This window comes from Xyrauchen texanus, chromosome 18, assembly GCF_025860055.1.
Source record: "Xyrauchen texanus isolate HMW12.3.18 chromosome 18, RBS_HiC_50CHRs, whole genome shotgun sequence".
NCBI lineage: Eukaryota > Metazoa > Chordata > Actinopteri > Cypriniformes > Catostomidae > Xyrauchen > Xyrauchen texanus.
The window spans coordinates 35,159,794-35,179,497 of NC_068293.1; the positions used below are offsets into that span (position 1 = coordinate 35,159,794).

A 19,704-nucleotide genomic window follows, 5' to 3' on the forward strand; every position below is an offset into this window, starting at 1 on the left:
GACACAGGAAGGGAGAGGAGAGTCGTGGGAGGGAGACGAGCAGTGATACAAGGAGCTGTCTGCTCCTGCCAGTGCTGAAACACAGATCAGGAGCTGTCCATGACCCTACTCTAGCAAAAAGGTGCTGAAAAACCTGGGCAACCAAATCTAATGTAAATGTAATAATAATTAAAATGATAATATTAATAATAAATAATGATTTTACTATAGTCCCATTCATCCATACAAATTAGATCAAAGTGCTCATAATGCTTAAACAGAAAACACAAACATAAAACAATACAAAATAAAAAAAAATATTAAAAATGTACAATAATTACAATAAAAGTCTAATATATATATATATATATATATATATATATATATATATATATATATATATATATATATATATATATGATATATTAATCAAATTTGAACTTCAAAAAAATACATTGGACACAAAAAGTATTATTGATACTTTGCCACTTAAAATTGTAATTTCACTGCATTAGATAACAAAGTACCAAAGCAAGTGGCATCTTCTAACAAATTATACTACACATTTTCTTAAAACAAACGTAATATTTCTGAGCCATTTTATTAATTACTTTTAACCAACTGCTGTCAAGATCATTTTTAGTGTATGAATGTATTTGGAAAGGTACATCCCCTTAAATTAAATATTTGTTTATTTTGAAAAGTGTGCACTTGTGTTTTATTATACATACGTTTTTATTAATGTGCAGCTTAAGCATCCAGCTATGTTTTGGGGCCACTGTATGTCTTCTAAGCTTTTAAAATATATATTGAAAGAAAACCACATTCTAGTGAAAATGGAGGTTTTGGGGTTTTTGGCTTATACCTAATAACAATGCCCATTTTTATATAGTAAATATATATAAATATATTTTATATATTTATTTGTATAGTGGTTTATACAAAGAACATTGTTTCAAAGCAGCTTTACAGAAAATGACGAGGTAACAAAGAATTATGCTATTAAAGTACTCGTTGTGCGATTATAATGAATAAAGATATTAAAAAGCATGCCTTCAAATTATACACGTGTGTTTCTTTAATGTGTCATGCATGGGCCTCCTCCAGATTACTCAAAGTGTCTGCAGAGAGCACTGTTATCTATACTCAAAGCCTGAGGCCATACGGATAAATGCACACATGAAGAGGAGGGGTCAGAACCTATGGGCTAAAGAAACACAGGATCCATACACAAACTGCACTATTACGAGCCCTCCACCCACACTGTGATATTAAAAACAACCAGTGTGATATCATAAGGATACATACAAAGAAAATGAGTGAAACAAAGGAGATATGGAAAGAAATTTTTGCGGATTGTCTTCTTACTACAATGGCAGTAATTAATGCCTCACTTTAAAGCTTAAACAAGTAAAAGTCCCCAAATGTATTAGGACACAAAAGTAGTCTTCTAGATGCATAGGATAGACTTTAGAGAGAAATAGGCTTTTACACCAGAAATGTAAGTCATTTTGCATTACAATCTCGAGAGAATATCTCAGAGAATTTCAATCAGGAAATGACCTCACTCATATCCTCTCACTACTTTCACTGGTGCTCCCAGAACTATAGACATAGAGAAGGATGTGGTCATACTCAGCTCATCCTGCTTTTATTCTTGGTTTCTGATATGCTCTCGACATCCTCAAGTTTTCAGGCCCAATGGAACTGGCTGAAAGGACTTGAGGAGGTTTTCTGACCGTTTTGTGAATCCGATCTCAAGCGAAAGAGAAAAATACATGAAGATGGATGTGTCTTACCTCAGTTTCCAAGAAGCGTCTCAAGGCTCTTTTCTTCTTTATGCTCTTTCTCCTAACTGATACGGCAATACTCAAGCCCACAATGATCACCACAAACAATGCACCGATAACTCCAGCTGCAATGAGAGGAGTCCTGGGTGAAAGAGAAAGAAAGGAGATAATCAAAATTAAATTTGCATACATTAATTTAGCAGACAAGTTTACATAATCCAAACTAGCGACACACAAATGAGAATAATACAAACAGAATAATAATTAATCCAAAGGTAAACACAATATTAGAAGCACAACCATACATAATTTATCAGACACCATATCAAATGTATAAGTATTAGGGAAGAACAATGCAAGATGACAAGTGATAAGCAATAACAGTAAACTGCTTGGCAGTTTGGTCTCATATTGTGTTATCTATAGGAGAACAAAGGGTACAAATCATCAGATCACAAGAGGGGGACAGAAAATGACAAATTTTCCATAAAAGAGCAGAAACCTGAACAAAGACTTTCTCTTAGACAGCAAGGAGATATTCAGTAGCATTTCCAACTGCTGTCATCCTGCATCAGCCTTTTCTCGGCTGTGCTTTGAGATTTCAGTTTGAATTTAAGTCTGAAAATGATCCCTTAGCGTTAATGAAAAGCCTAATTCATTTTGCATGGAATAAGGATGCACTAAATCAGTACTGACTGGATACAATACACAGACATGCTGTCCTATTACAGTGGTTTCACTCAGCTTCAACTCTTCAGACTGTCACTTTCTCTGTAAGTCTCTCTACACTTGGAACTGGCTGAGAGGTCTTGATGAAGGTCTGAGATGTAGAATTAGTAGTAACTTACTTACTGTTTACTGTAACTATCCTGCACTTAAGAATGCATCCAGAGATCCCTGTGTTCTGTTCCAATCTGTTACGCTCATCTATCAGTTTTTTTTAAAAACGACAACCAAGTGGAAGTGCTAAACCCTATACAGAAGAGTCCAGGTTCAGTTCAAGTTAAGCTCAGTCAACAGCATTTGTTGCATAATGTTGATTACCACTAAAAATAATTTTGACTCATCACTTCTTTTCTTTGAAACAAAGCTAAAGGTGGTGAAAGGGGTGTATTTTTGGAGGGTTTAAAGGAAGTTAATAGTTCTGTTAAAATGTATGTATCATTTGAGCTGTAAAGTTGTTAAAATCATTGTTTTTAAGGTAGTTTTATTGTTTACGGCATAACTTCGTTTAACTAATGTTTACGGCATAACTAATTTTAACCCAGATTTGTATTTATTTATTTATTTTTTAAGAAAAGGAAGGACAAGTCAAAATTCAATGTAATCAAAATTATGCCTCAAATGCTGTTGATTGAGCTTATCTTTTATTGAACCTGGACTATTACTTTCAAGAGTGCCTTTAAACAAGAACAGCCAATTATTTCTGTCTAAGAGAGCAGGAGTGAAGTCAGACAATGTGTGATCAAATCTATGGGTATTATTGTTTGGTCTTTCCTCCTGTGTAAATTTGAAACTATGAGTTTGTGTAATGGAAATGAAATCCCACCCAACAATGTGAGGATGGTGAAACATTGCCTAGGCATGACGGACGATAGACTGCTAGATTATCTCTGGGCCAGATGAGAATCTCTCCTTTTAATTCGATATTGATCTGCAGTCAGAATACAAAATATTATGAGCCACAGAGACCAAATTGAGTGCATACGATCATCCTCCAATGCTTGTAAGGGAGCTGCTTTTGAACTGACAATGAGCAGGCAATTATCTTGACATAGCATTGCTGTCAGCACATAGTGTGGCACTGTAGTATATTTTCGGGGAAGGACAGTAGGATGTTTGACATCTTGTTTTATGTAACCTGCCATGTCTTTTCCAAGCCAGCAAGAGAGACTCTAGAGAGCAACATTTAGAATACACATTACAGGGTCCTAAACACCAAAACACATGCTTTGTTTGTCTTGATATACCCCATTAAATCAAAATTGGGGGTTTATTGGTGTTAGTCATACAGCTGTATGGGTCTGAAACACTAAAATATGGGACAAACTGCCTTCCCAATGGATTTAATATGGAACACAATTCTGTTCCCTTCAATATGGGATGATTCTGTATGATACAAGACAATTCTTTATACGGGAACATTGACAACCCTAGAAAGAGGCTGTCTGACCGACATGTTAAGCAACCAATCACAGTTCTTCTTTTTCCATGATTTTTAGTGATGGGTAATTCTGGAATTGTACATACTGTATCTGAGGAGAACACATTTCATATAAATGTGCTCAAGGATATCTTGTTTCACTTTTTTTTCACCTTGCAAACTTTAGCAAATCCAAATACTAGCATGTCCTTATTCATTTTAGCAGTGTGTGAACTTGTAAACACAACTTTATTTCCCAGCTGACTGTGTATCCTGACTCAAAAATATATACAGTATATAAAGCCATCCAATCAGATAGGAGTTTGTGCGTTTACTACAGTTGTGTGCAATATGAATCATACAATCTGTAAACGGTTCATGGACATGACATGATGTCTGTGGTTGAGACTAGTGATTTAACTTCCTTCCCTTACCAGAACTGTGTGTAATACTAAGGTGGATTTGAAACAGCAAATGCATTTGTTCTATGCAGTTAATAGCATTTTGTTCCAGGTCTCCCATGAGAACAAAGGAAAGTGTTATCAATTTATCAAATATGCCATAAAGAAAATGTGCGACACACACACACATATGCAGGCCTCACAGCAGCACATTAATCACAGAACTATGGCCTGGTCATTATAGAACCTTCTCAAGCACACGCTCCAATGGCCATTTCTTCTTCTTGTGATGAAGCAGAATTCTATGTTTAAAGGCAGCTGTGAACAGTGAATGCAATGAACGGTGTGCCTTTTAATGATGTCATCAGCACAGACCTGAGCCAATCACTTGCCGCTGGGTTTGACAAACCTACAGCCCTTTAAAGCACACATCCAGTGTAGGGTGAATATGTGTTCACAATAATTTTGATTCAGTCACCTAAAACCTAATGAGCTTCCTACTGAATGTAAGCATTCAAGAATTTAAGATTTTATTGAATTGGAACTGGTAATTACAATGGTATTATGCTATAAATGTGGTTTATGAGGACATTTCTAGTGTCCACATAATTCAAATCACTTAAAAAACATACTAAACTATGTTTTTTTCTGGAAATGTAAAAATGCAGGACGTTTTTTGTGAGGGTTAGGGTTAGGGGTAGGGTTAGGGGATCGAATCAATAGTTTGTACTGTATAAAAATCATCAGCCCCACCAGCGTGTGTGTGTGCGTGTGTGTGTCTGTGTGAAAGTGTAAACCACACAGGGTAGTACTGTATGTGGGACATCATTTCGTTTAGGGCAGTGGTTCCGATCCTTGTTCCTGGAAGCCCACCAACACTTCAAATCTCCCTTATCTGACACAACAAATTTAGGTTGTGTAGTCTTTACTAATGAAATAATTCGTTGAATCAGTTGTGTTTGATAAGGGAGATATCCAAAATGTGTAGTGTTGGGGGGCTTCCAGGAAGAGGGTTGAGAACCACTGTTTTAGGGTTATTTTAGAGTAGATAAAATAATAATAAAAACATAAATGTTAAAGTGTGAGGCATACCTGTCCATCATGCCAATGCAGTCTTGCAGACGGGGCCCAGTGCACCTTAATCAGAGGTGAAGAGAAAAAAAAAAGAATAGATGAATAGATGATGCATTTCAGTAAGCACAGACCAGATTTAGCTACAGTTACCAAAGTCACAGTGAGATCAGTCTGCTGTGTGAACTTGAGGGAAACATCCACTAAAAACAACCTTGGGACAAGTTGGTTAAAAGCAATCACAAAAATGGCTAAGAAAAGTAAAGTCATTTGCTTGCAGACGGCACTTGGCAATTAAATTCATTTCATTTGGACACTTAAGTGTGGCTTAAGTGTCCAAATACTTTTTTTGGGACAGTGTTAATAGACACAACAATTAGAAATCACACAAACATCTAGATAGATACGTTTTTAAATATACATAGATAGCCTATACTAAATATATACAGTATACAGATATATTTTCACTTTTTTTATTATGATTTATGCATTCCAATTTCATAACAAAATTCTATCAAATTAAATTGAGTTATCTTTAGCAAAATCAAATGAATACACCTGAATAGATTACTCAATTTAATTTGATGGAATGTTGTGATAAAATTTAAATGCGTAAATCTTAAAAATAGACTGAAATATTTTTTCAGTGGAATGATTAACAAAAACAATTTGCAAGTTCATTTAAAATGCTGGCAGGTAAATCAAACAATAAATCACAATATTCTTCATTCACACTTTTACGGTGTCACCCTCTTTACGGACTGAAATTAGGAGTAAGAGTGATATTGAGCTTAATATGTACTATCGCTAAACTGACTAAAGACAGAGACGATGGACTGAAAGTGCCAAAAAAAAAAAGAAATGGGGTACAAATTATGAATGAGAGGAAAATGTCTTGATCACAGACACTCACTCTTTAGATAGAGATTAATAAAGGTGTTTAATGGAAATTGATGCTTTGTGTGTCTCTGTTCCTCCCGTATATTTAACTGGATTTATATCATATTAAACTATATTATATGGCTATAATTATTGTTTGGTTGAAATTATGGTTTCTTTGATTAAAAAATAAAACCTTCTTTAAAGCCTTTTCTGAGCGAATACATAAATACAGTACATTGAATATACTCAAAAGGCTCAGAAAATATTGAGATATGATTTGTGCTACATTGCCCAACCCTACCGCCAAGTGACTAGGTGTATTATGATGTGACTATTCTGTTGGTTTCTCAGCAAAATGCTAGCATGACAAAGCTCAGAATTACTTATCATCCCTGGCTGTCGGCAATCAGAGATAGGACAGTCCTCAAAGGGCTTTCATGTGAAGGGAGGAAATGTGAATTCATGACTCTGAGATATACTCACAAGAAGGTACTAGGGCCTAGGTACAGATATTTAACACTTTTCATGCTATGTAAATTTGCATGTTAGCTATTACTTTCTAAAAGCAAGTCATTAGTAATCACAACACAAATATGGGATTTGTGCCAAAAATGCTTTCAAAAAGTAATGATTCCCTCTGTGGATGAGGAATTCCTGCAGGAATTTTGCCTTTCATCTAACACAGAGAAACTGAGGTTCAGGTTACCAGCAGGATAAATTTGGCAAGCATAATTGTAATAATTTAAACCAAAGTTAGATTGCGCAGATGCAAAGGCAAATCTTCACTCTAAAATGAATGACTGTTTATTCGTGGGCAGTTCCGAGGACACAAGCACTCTATAAAGGGTCAGTGAGTTGAAGAATAAGCTCTTTAAACTGCCTGAAGCTAGAACTGACATGGCAAACAAGCACAGGAATTAGTTGGACACCTCAACAAATATATGGCCCGCAAACTCACAAATTGCAAACATTTCACAAACACATCCATACCCCTGGGTGCAGTTGACATGGCAGGGGTGACACTCATTGTTGGCCTCAGCATATTTGAAGATGAAGCTGTTTGCTCCATGCAAGCCATCAGGGCATTTCTCAACACAGTTGGGCCCGTCTTTAAAGTGAAGACATTTAACACAGTGATCAGGACCCTGTGAGAGAGAGAGAGAAAGAGAGAGAGAGAGATAGAAAGGAGAAAACGAGACATAAAATACCAACAACTGCGGATAATAACCATACCTCACCACACACACAATGACCATAACAATCAGCAAGCGCAGGATTTATGGTGGTAATATGGCGAGAAGAGGCAGAAGAGAGGGAATTGTTAGCTTGGATATCAATATGAGCACTGTTAGAGTCACCCAGGCACCTCATCAACCAGTAAGACAAATAACACCACACAGACAATATGAAAAGATACTCCATATTGTTCTATTAAGTGCCGAACACATGCACAGCACTCATGTTACCTTGAGGAGCATCTGTATAGGATTGTATAAAGGCTGATATGAGGTTCTACATGAATGAGTGATGAATAAATGCCTTGCAGCAATTACAGCTGCTCTTCATTTCATGCTGTAAACTAGCTCTTATGCAACAGAGCAGCAGAATGCATCTGGACATGGTAGTGGAAGCCATGTAAGGATCAGACAGCTTCATTCACCAGTCTGTTAAATCTATGCAAGGCCACTTAGGGTAACATGCAAATATATGTGAAAAACATCAAAAAACTATTTAAATCTATATTTTTCCACGTTCGCACATCATTGGTCCCATTAATTTCCCATCATATCCTGTTCTCTCAATACCATAAATGTATTTATTTATATTCAAAAAGTTATGGGTATTATAACTGTTTAGGTTATGGTTTTTATGAATAAAGTATAATTAGCTTCATTTTAAATGAAGTCCCTGGTAAGTCTCCATTTAGAGTGCAAGTTAAATTTATGTTTAATCATTTGCAATGGTTTTCACATTGACTGAATCTCTATAAAAACAAATAGCAGTAATCGAGCAGATCCACACAAAAGAAAGTATATCTGTCGTCTATGAAGCTGATATTTTCTGGTCTACCTCATAGCTGAAAAAAGTAAGGACACGCACACCGTTTCAGAGATGTTTTTGCCGATATGTGTCTCAGAGGTCTCTTAATCACGTAATCTGCGAGACCTTTCTGTTTGATTCAAGCAGACAACAACCTGAGGCCTTGGAGCATTAGAGACTGATCAGTTAAAACCTCTTTCGGCAACGCACAAGCACATGACCATACACATCTCATCATGTAGTCATTAATTTAAACCAAAGTGCTTGAGGCTGTTTTGAAAAAGAAGAAGTGGTGAGAACACAGCCCATCTGTGGAAATGTCTCTACAACTTGATCAGATTCATGGACATTGAAACGGCTTATTCATCCAAATCCCATGTGTCTCTTTGGGGCAGGGCTCTTTGTAAACACTTGGAAAGATTAGGCAACTTAATCTACTTTCTCACTAAATTAACAAGAAGCAAAATCAATCCCGGAGCAGCAAAAGTACACTTCAACAAGGGATTCAATTAATCATTGGAGCAAGCCAATCGAAAGCAATGTCTGCCGTTCAGTCCTGTTTGAGCTTCAAGCTAATAGATATTGAGGGAGATCGTATTGAAATGAAAGAAACATACACCCAGAGTACAAAATAAACACTTGCCGAGAGTCAAATGTAGGTAAACTTTGGCACTGGCAAGTAAACACATTCTTATTTTAGGAACTGCAATATAATACATGGTTGAAATATCAATATCAGAATGATAGTCTGACCCTTGTTGAAAATGACTTGAGAGAACCAATGACTACTGTGTATATTCTAACATCTTTTACCACAATGGAAAAAAATCAGGCATTGGGCATAGACACTAATCGTTTTATTTTTCTTTCATTGTAATAACTACTGACATTTTTGGCATTAAAGAAATAGCTCACCCAAATATTTTATATTCTCTTATTATTCACTTGCTCTGGTGCCATCCCAGATGTGTTTGACTGTCTTTCTTCAGAAGAACAGAAATGATGATTTTTAGAATATTTTTTAAGCTTTGTAGGTTCTTATAATGTAAGTAAATGGGTGCCATCAGGATGCTTGCTATTTGATTGTCTAAAAGACATATTTAGAGAGCATTAAAGTAATCCACACGGCTCCAGTTGATCAAATAATATCTTCTTATGCAAATAGATAGGTTGGTGTAAGAAACATATCAGTAATTAAAACTTTAATAACTTTAAAATATCACTTCCTGGCAGCAGTCAAAGCATCAGTGATATAAGCACTTAGTATACAACAATGCTGCCTAAGTATGCCTTCATGGCACTCCAAGAATCTTCATAGAATACTATGAAATTACTATTATACCTATCCAAAAAGCCATGATCCTGCTATGTAACAAGTTCAAAAATATAAATACCATAGTGCTTTTTTTTTATAGTTTTTTTTTTTTAGTGTAACTAACTAATATTATTGGCTTATTGATCATAATTGTGTTATTTGTAATGCAGAACTATGCTATATCTTTACTGAATGACAATTCATGGTGCCCCAAGGCACTAAGGAACATTTCCATGGTACTAACATTGGACAATATTGAGAAAAGTATAGGATAATCATGATACCACGTGGTAATTTGTTATACTTTTGATAGTGTTGTTGTCTTTTGGGAATCATATTATTGGCTTATTGAACATGGGCAGAAATGCTGCAATAGAATTTACCGGCCCAGTGCAGGTAAGCCTGTCATCTTCCGCCACTTCACACTGTGCATCACACTCCAGGCACACTGAGCCATTTGCAAACTCACGCACATCCCTATAAAAGAGAGTGTGAGAGAGAGAGAGAGAGAGAGAGAGAGAGAGAGAGAATAAATTATTAGGTAACATAGCACACAGAAACAATATATACAATTTTCCTTAGAAAACATTACAATTTCAGATGACAAAAAATTACTCTTCCAGGAATTCCTAAATTACAGATCAAGAAAGCACTCGGTAATCAATCACCACTAGACTTTTAAAGCAACATGAAATGTATGTTCATACTAGATGTTAAGTGATTAGATACATTTTTGATTCGAAGACCTGAATCAGGAGCTGAACCATATAGGGGGGACTCAAAGTAGACATCACACACAAACACACACACACACACACATTGGTGTGGTTATCCTTATGAGGACTCTCCATGGACATAATTATTTTTATACTGTACAAACTATAGACAATATAAATGTCCTCATAAACCACATTTATAGCATAATACCACTGTAATTACCATTTTGTAACCTGAAAAATGTCCTCGCAAACCACCCAAACCTGCCCACACAAACACACACACACACACACACACACACACACACACACACACACACACACTGGTAGATTGTGAAAGTGTAGCTGAAGGGAATTCAGTGCCTGAGACACTGCAAGGCCACAGGGAGGCAATGGTGAAATGTAACACATCCGCCGGGTGTTTACATCAGTTGCGGCTCTCTTCTAAGCTGTCACAAAATCTAGCAACAGCTGGCAAACACAATTACTACTCACCAAAAGCAAACCTTTGCCACCACCTATCCAAGTGACAGTTCATCGACCCATACAGGGACACCTCAAAGCTCCACGCTGAGGAAATTAGCCTGGGACATTTTAAACAAATTACCACAAACGCGTTCAATGCACGCAAACGTAGTCACTTCCTGGTCACATCACTCCACTGAAGATGACAGGGACATTTTTGAACTGACATCAGTTTGAGCAAAAAATGGAGGATAGTAGCCTCATAAGTATGTTTGCATGCACTTTAAAAGTTCAGTTTAATTTAGACTAAAACAATAAATTGTCTTTTTAATGCTTTAGTCTAACAGAAATTGCACCAGTCCAATTTTAGCGATAATGCGAATATAGCTCAGCTTTGTCCAACATGTTAGCTGATTTTGGGTTGGTTGCATGTCTTTGGAGGGCAGGGCCTGCATAGACTCATAGAAACACACTATTATTTTTATGTGGCTTATTTTATGTATTGCGGCAGTTTTCTGGTTAAATTAATGTCATAGGCTCTAAACCAACAATGACTTTTATTTCCTTTCACACAAATCACGAGTAAATGCCAAGCTATCGGTATATAGGAGTAATATTATGGGTAACTATCGATAACAATCTAAATTTCAGAAACCACATCTCAAAGACCGCAAGATTATGTAGATTTAAACTCTACAATATCAGGAAGATAAGACCCTTCCTCTCTGAACATGCCACACAACTTCTTGTGCAGTCACTTGTCATAACTAGACTGGACTACTGTAACTTCTCTCATTGCAGGCCTCCCTGCATGTGCAATTAGACCCCTGCAAATGATCCAGAATGCAGCAGCACGTCTGGTCTTTAATGAACCAAAGAGAGCACATGCTACACCATTCCTTGTCTCTCTTCACTGGCTGCCGGATGATGCCCGTATCAAATTCATGGCTCTGATTCTTGAATACAGAACAGTCACTGGGTCTGCTCCAGCATACCTAAAATCATTTCTGCAGAGCTACACGCCCACTAGAAGCCTGTGGTCGGCTAAGGAACGTTGCCTTGTTGTACCAACACAAAGAGGCACCAAAACACTGACCTTCCCACCATCCGTGAAGCTGACTCACTTTCTGTTTTCAAAAAATGGCTAAAAACACATTTTCCATGAGCATTTAACCTGTCACAAAAATAAATAAATAAACAAAAACAATTCTTGTTGCACTTTAATCTGTTTTGAATGCCACTTTTCTGATGCTAGTGAAACTTTGTAATAAGGCACTTTTCGTACCACTGTCTCCTTAATATGATTTGCTTATTTTTCCTCTTTCGTAAGTCGCTTTGGATAAAAGCATCTGCCAAATGAATAAATGTAAATATAGGGACTTTTCACCCTGTTCCTCAAACAATGCTATCTTATGAAATAGAAAACACTTAGTATAAGCACATGACTTGAAAGGTGATACATTTTAAAGTTTGCATTACGAGCTACATTTATAAGGACCTGGGACGACACATGAGTGAAAAGTGTCATGGAAGCGGCGCAAAATTAAGTTCTTGTTTTAACAATTTTCATCTTAGGTTTAAGGTTTGCGTTAGGAAGGTAGGTAGGTTTTATTGATTTAAACTTGCTAAAGCATTAACCTTAAAAACCTCATCTATTTAGGAGAGAATTTACCTCGCTTTTAGTGCCACTCAGTGGACATTTCACAATGGAACTACCATGATACCTGTAATGAACCACGTGATATTATTTTGCTAAAATGTCACCACAGTCACGTTAAAATTCCTTGGCTAAGTCTAACTGAAGTAAGAAAAACAGTCAGGGATCTAATCCTTACTATTTGTCTAACAAACCATGCAACAGTCAAACAACTATAAACAGCCTCAAAAACAGTCATAATCATATTTTGAGAGTTCCAGATAAAGCTCCAATGGTCTCTAGATTTATTGGCTATTGTCTGAGTGAATCATCATGAACAGCGAATGTGACCACAGAGGTCGACAACACAAGGAGAGGCAGAGAACACACAGACTCTGTGGTCACCTTGTAAACAGAAATTTTCACACACATTCACAAAAAATGCTTTGTGACATGTGTGGGACAAGTGAGTAGGCAGACGTGACAGTGCGAGACATTAATGTGTCTGTGCGCCTGTAGTCGTGCCGTACCTCTCCAAACTCGCCTCCTGCTTCTCGACCACATAGGGCCTGGTGAGCAGCTTGGGCATAGAGCCAGCCAGTCTGCAAGTCAAAAGAATCGCGTGGGACGATTGCTGGATGCACAAGCCCTGAGCTACACACAGCCTTCAATGAACAGGTGAAGACTGTCTGCTGACTTACTATCAATAACTGACAGAGAATACAATACTAATGTCACCATTTCAAGGAATAGAAGAACATTTACATAATTTTCTTACCTCATGTCATTGCGACTATATATTCTTTTCTTTTTTAGTTTTTAGGTAGAATGTCCGAGCTGCTCTTTTCATACAACAGAAGTGAAAGACGAGTCATACCGCAAAGCTCCAAAAAGGACATAAAAGCATAGAATAAGTATAATAAAAGCAGTCTAACAACTAAATAGACTACTTTTATGAAGGGCTGCACAATTCATTGTATTTTAACCCGGTTTATCGCAGTTTTTGCCTCTCATGGTTAATGAGTAGGGGTGTAACGAGATCTCGTGCCATATTAAAACATGACAATATTTCTCGTAGAGGTGAAAGGCTGTCTCACAATATCAGCATGATGGAGTGCGAGGGTGAAATTAGCATAGTAGATGCCCTCGCCACTTTTAATCGTTTGTGTGGCAGCATTTTGGGTACCCTGTGGAAACAATAAAGGCAACAGAGTGACAGACAAGACACGTAAAATATGTAAGCGCTGTAAAAAAATAGTGCCGTACACCATGGCTAACATGAGCAAGACACCTACAGAAACACCACAGCTATCAACTCAACTGCCTGTGAAGAAAACACTGAAAGGCCAGACAATGCTGACAAATGCCTTTGCATCTCAACTTCCGCAGTCAAGTGCTAGAGCCACGGCAATAACAAGAGACATCGCTGTTTTCATTGCAGCTGATATGAGGCCATTTTCCATGGTGGAAAATCTGGGATTTTGGCGACTCTTCCACACATTGGAACTGAAGTAAACATCCCGTCAAGCGCGCATTTTTCTCGCACGGTGATCCCGAACCTCTACAAAGGGTCCAAGGCCAAGGTTGAACAGACCCTGAACGAGGCAGAAAGCATCGCCATACAACCGACAGTTGGACTTCTAGGGGTACTCAGAGCTATATCACAATTACAGCCCACACAATCAACAGTCTCTGTTTACACTTTTAGTATTGATAGAGTAATACATTTATTATGGTTGCACTTATTGTTTAAGAAAAACTTTTATTTATACTGTTTTTATTTTTTTTGTACAATTTGTGGAAAGAAGTTCAGTTAGAAAGTCACACACACCTTAAATCCGAAGTTAGAAGCTCATGCATAGTTTCATGCACAGTTATAAGTTCTGAAGAGACTCGTGTGAAATCAAATAGGAGAGAAGACAGTCAGTTGAGTTTGTGGCAAAACCTTTTACAGTGCTTTCAAATTGTTAAGTCTTTTACTGCATATGATAATTCATACTCAGAAAGTAGAACTGAAGTGACATTCATTACAAGATGATTAGTTAAGACATTTCAAAATGCACCTGCATTGTTTTGCATTTTGTGACTTTCAGTATAATAATTAGGCATAACCATCATTAGTGAGCTAGCAAATATAAATCATAAACCAGGTAAAGTTGCAAATTGTTGTTCGTTTTCTGTGTCTGTGTCTATTGAGGATAGACCAAATATCAAGATCTTTTGAAGACCATTTTTACCTCAACTGACCAATCCCTGATTCACTTTTGAGAATGCGTTAAAATTCAGAGCAACAGAAGTTGGTGAGCATGTGCACCACTTTGATCTGTAGTGTATTACACGAAGCTCACAACTGAAAGCTGGAAAATCCTACCTTCTGTATACGGAGGTAGAATGGAAATCAGGAGTCTTTTAAACTGTTCAGAGACCAGTCTCCTTAAGAGTTCCATTTATTCAAAAACACTGTCGGTTAATTCTTTAACTGATTCGGCAGCAAGTCAGCTGCTTAAACTTTTGTATGTAGCACAGTGTTACAGCAGTCTCAGTGGTTCTGTGCTTGATAGACACAAATTCCATCTCTTGCTCTCATTATATATTCTACACAGAACAGCTGTGAGTTCAGTTTGGTTCATGCACGTTGCAATCATGCGCTGACCATATACTGTATTTAAAGTGCTCCAAATTTACTTCAATTGCACTTTTGCATAACTCCAAATATGTTTGGCTATTACAAGTGTCTAAACAAATCTAAAGTAACATGTCACTGGGATTTAGTGGACCAAGGAGGAAATGAGAGCATTTCACCATGTTTGGATGGAAAACTAAACTGTTGTCAACAGAAACAACAACACAAGCACTATTTCTATTGTTAATTGCAATAATACTAATACTACTACTACTACTACTACTACTACTACTACTACTAATAATAATAATAATATTAAATTTATATTTTAAATAAACTCTTACTTTTAAAATACTCATTTATTGTAAGTTAAGCATTGGCAAACATGACTTATTTTGGTCAAATGGAATAATTTACTAGTTTGTAGTTTCGATACCTTATTCAGCATGAGAGCTGATGTTTAATGACAGTTTATTATTGTTTCTTTTAGAACTGATATCTAAGTAGTGACAACAGTATTTTTTGTTGTCAAATTCGTGCAGCCTTGTTATATAAATATAAAAAATCGCAAATGGCTATAATAATTGTGATTAACATTCATGATTAAATTTTAGCAAAATAATCCTGGTTCTTATTTTAACCATTATCGTGCAGCCCTACTTATGTGGACTACTTTTATGATACTTGATGCTACTTTTGGGGTCCTTTTTGGAGCTTGGCAATTTTTAATTACTATCCATTTGTGAGATAAAAGCTTGGAAATACTGCTTAAGATTTTGTGTTAAAGACATACAATAATACAGAGTTGGAACGACATGAAGGTAAAAAAACCTCTTTGACATAAACATGCCACACAATAACAGTTTTATATAACATTTTAATAACAGAAAATACAGTACGTGCATATGATTATTCTGGTTAAAAATACTCAGAGGATGAAGGACCATCTACAAAATGCAGATGCTGTTTTAGAATGTGAAAATGGATGGTGTTTGTTTATTGGCTTGTTTTAGCTCTGGGCAAAGGAGAAAATACATTTTGTTGGTTCACTCAGTCAAATCAATCAAATGCTGATACTCGTCTTACCCTTCCAGCAGTACGTAAGCACACAAAACAAATAAACAGGGAACTCAAAACCAATCTCTGATTTACCTTCTCCACTGCTCAATTTTATTGCTTATTTATTCCAATACACAAGATTAGAGCGTCATGAATTTCCATGTCTGGTTAGTGCAACTATGATGTTGCATAGACCAGCATCAAACCAGCAGTAACCAACATAGACTAGCTTGGAACTGCATGGAGATTCATGGTGGTTTAAGCTGGTCTTTTCAGCATATATATTGTGCGGTAGTGACATCAGCACACCAGCATAGCTGTACTGTTCTTTTAAACAGGCACTCTTTGTGTGGGACAGTGTTTCCTGCACAGTTCTTCATAATACAAATGGAAACATATTTTACTTGAGATTTTAATAGAATAAACAGACATAAACATGCCTTACAATTGCATAGCCTTCATTGGCTCTATGCAAAACAAGAAAGAATGGCAAGACAAGACTGATTTACTATACAACATAATTTCTACAGTGCTTCTGGCACACACTGCAGTGAAACACTTTTCTATTCTATACCCTTTCCCCTATAAAATTGTCACTCAATTATCATATGTAGGCTATATATATATATATATTTGCGCTTTAAAGCCATTCTGCAATACAGATGCTGTAGGGTGGAAATTATCTGATCATGTGTGCTTGGTTATTTGCATCACCTGGGTCTCTACTAGAGCCACCAAACTTGACTGACTACTGAAAATGCTGTCAGCATTTCCATGTACTGTATGTGAGCAGTGCGAATTGGAAGCGGAACAGGGAGCTGAGTTACATGGAGCCTGAAGTGAAGAGCAGGCCTGGACTGGTAATCTGGCATACCGGGCATTTTTCAGGTGGGCTGACACACTTTGGGACCGATCAGGTGTGGACTGGCAATTGGGAGAATCGAGCAGGCCGGCGGGTTGGCCGTGAAACGGGCCGAATGGGCAGCAATAAGCTAAAATGAGCCGCTGCGTTATGCAGAATGGACCACAAAACGGCACCGCAATATGCAGAAAAGGACAGCGAACACCCCCTCAACTTTTGGGCCAGTTGCTATGTAAAATCCTGAGACAATTTCTCTTCCCAGTCCAGCCCTGGCAAGGAGTAGTGTTATTGAAAGTCGGGGCATGAGTATTCTCTCACTCTCCAAGATCCCTCCAATACTGGCTCATCACAAGTATAGCACATGTAAACAGCCCAAAATTCAAATAGAAGTAAGCAAGAATTCAACATGTAATAAACAGTGTTTATTAATTATTAGCAAAATAATAGATAACTATTAGTGCAGTTATCACAGAATGCTTTGAGTGGGAAGGGAAATTGCTGTCTCCCCAATTCACTCACATACTCTTGTCAGTTTGTATATGTTGTTTTTCTCACACACACACACACACACACACACACACACACACACACACACACACACACACACACACACACACACACACAGTTCAACCTTAGGAAGACACCTCCTACCTCCTATATTCAAGTGAATATGAATAAAATTAATGCTGTCAAGAGTATGCATATAATCCTAGAGCACAGCTTGAAAGCTCCTGCAATACTTCAGATTTGTAGAGAATGTGTTGTCACATGGGTGTCACACCCATAGAGTGAGAAAACATTTGTCGCTATTGGGGCATGTTGTCACAAAATGGCAAGATGTGTTCAATGAACTGTATCTTTTTCCAGGGCAAAAAAGGTGAAAATGTTCAATACCTCTTTGAAGTCAAGAAGAATGTGCGTATACAGAAACTGACTATGAATAATTAACCTAGCCTATTATTTTAAATTTGAAATATTTATTGGAGTAAAAAGTTTTACTAGGTTTGGTCTCCACTATATATATATATATATATATATATATATATATATATATATATATATATATATGTTAACATAGCACCGCATTTAACAGCTTACCCATCATGCAGATTGCAGGATTCAATACAGGTGCGGCCCCTGCTGTAGAAGTGGCAGGACAGACACTGGTCGGGCCCTGGACCCCAGCAGCCGGCATCAGAACACAGTGGGTCACAGATCATATGATTCATAACTGCAAAGTGGAGTTCGAAGAGTATGAAATACAGTAAATGGTAATACATTTGTTATATTTATTAACATTGTCATGAGCATTTACTTTTGGAGTATAAAACATGTTGTGCGAGAAATTAATTCAAAAGAATGATTAATACAATTTTTTTTCTTTATTAATTATAAGCTGGAAATTAAATTATAAATGGGGACAGCTCTAATTGACCTTTATTATTCAAATTAAATGTCACCTGTTCTAAGGTGTTACAATGGAAAAACTAATTTCTATCAATAATTGCATTTCAATTTATTGCATATTCCTCTCAGAATGGTTATGTCAATTCTCAGGAAACTATTGTATGTCTCACACAGCTTTGTTCTAGTTTTAGGAACAACTTGATACTTAAAGGCAAATGGATCAAATAGCTGCCAACATCAAAGTTTTGACCTGGTTGAAAACACATAGTTTAGGTTGTATTGACGTCAAAAGCAGTGCTGGGTTGGTTTCCAGGGAGATAGGTAAGAGCCAGAGGGATTTCTGAGCTTTACAAAAGGCTGCAGTTGCCGTGAGACATTAATGATTGCTGTTGCATCACAACATTGTGCACAATGGAAAAAAGACAAAAAATGGGGGAAACAAACTGCTTTTCAGATAGTCATAAACATCACACAGCAGCGTTAAACAAGGGTGAGAAGAGTATCCCAAAGATGAGTGGAAACTAAAGGTCACTGTGATTTTGCCAAGTAAGACATGTTTAGATCTATTGAAACAACAGAGCTTTTACCTGAATCCCACTGAAAATTTGTGGACTGAACTGAAAAAGCTTGCCAGTGCAAGATGCCCACAAACATGACTCAGTTACACGCTATGTGTTGCTGAGGGATGACTACAAACTGCAGCCTACACCACCCAGACAAGACTTCAGTCTACTACGATGGACTTCACAGTGGATGAACTCCTGCCAACTCCAACCATTACACATGGGATACTTAATTGGCCACTGCCTAAACCTTTGACTTAGGATGGACTTCACCGGAAATTAACTCCCACAAGCTTCCAACCAGACTACAATGCACCTTGCTGACTTCTGCCTGCATTATCGTAGGTCATAGGATAGACTACCCTCTCTTAAAACAGAATACCTAGACAGTAAATTAATGCCAACTAAAGCCTTCATTAGCCAAAAAACAAAGCACAATGCTTCTATGTGCACTTCCGCAGTTAATTCAGGGTGGACTTCCAAGACTTTTATTCATTAATCCTACAGTTCAAACAAAATCCTTTTGTACATTGGCCAACAACATCTGCTCAGTTACTAATATAAACCATGAATTGTATTACATATAGATAACTAAAATTGCCATTATATTCATGCTGTTTAGCCAGAACGGAACTGGCTACCCAGGTGAGCCTGGTTTCCCCCAAAAATTTTATTTTCCCATTAACTTCATCTTATGGAGTTTTGTGCTCCTTGCTTGCTTGCTCACTGGGGGTCAAAAGACAAATAATATT

General features: G+C 37.1%; 1 protein-coding gene across 3 annotated transcripts in view; it reads right to left on the bottom strand.

Annotated features, from left to right (window-relative positions):
- LOC127658734 (receptor tyrosine-protein kinase erbB-4-like) overlaps positions 1 to 19,704 on the bottom strand; it is a 401,640-nt gene that overhangs the window by 53,416 nt on the left and 328,520 nt on the right. For all 3 annotated transcript variants that reach the window (XM_052148194.1, XM_052148193.1, XM_052148191.1), the window contains 5 exons: positions 18,081 to 18,213; positions 10,005 to 10,098; positions 7,257 to 7,411; positions 5,406 to 5,450; positions 1,779 to 1,911 (listed from right to left, as the gene is read on the bottom strand). In XM_052148194.1, the coding sequence (XP_052004154.1) occupies positions 1,779 to 1,911; positions 5,406 to 5,450; positions 7,257 to 7,411; positions 10,005 to 10,098; positions 18,081 to 18,213 (560 nt within the window). The remainder of the gene's footprint in view (positions 1 to 1,778; positions 1,912 to 5,405; positions 5,451 to 7,256; positions 7,412 to 10,004; positions 10,099 to 18,080; positions 18,214 to 19,704) is intronic.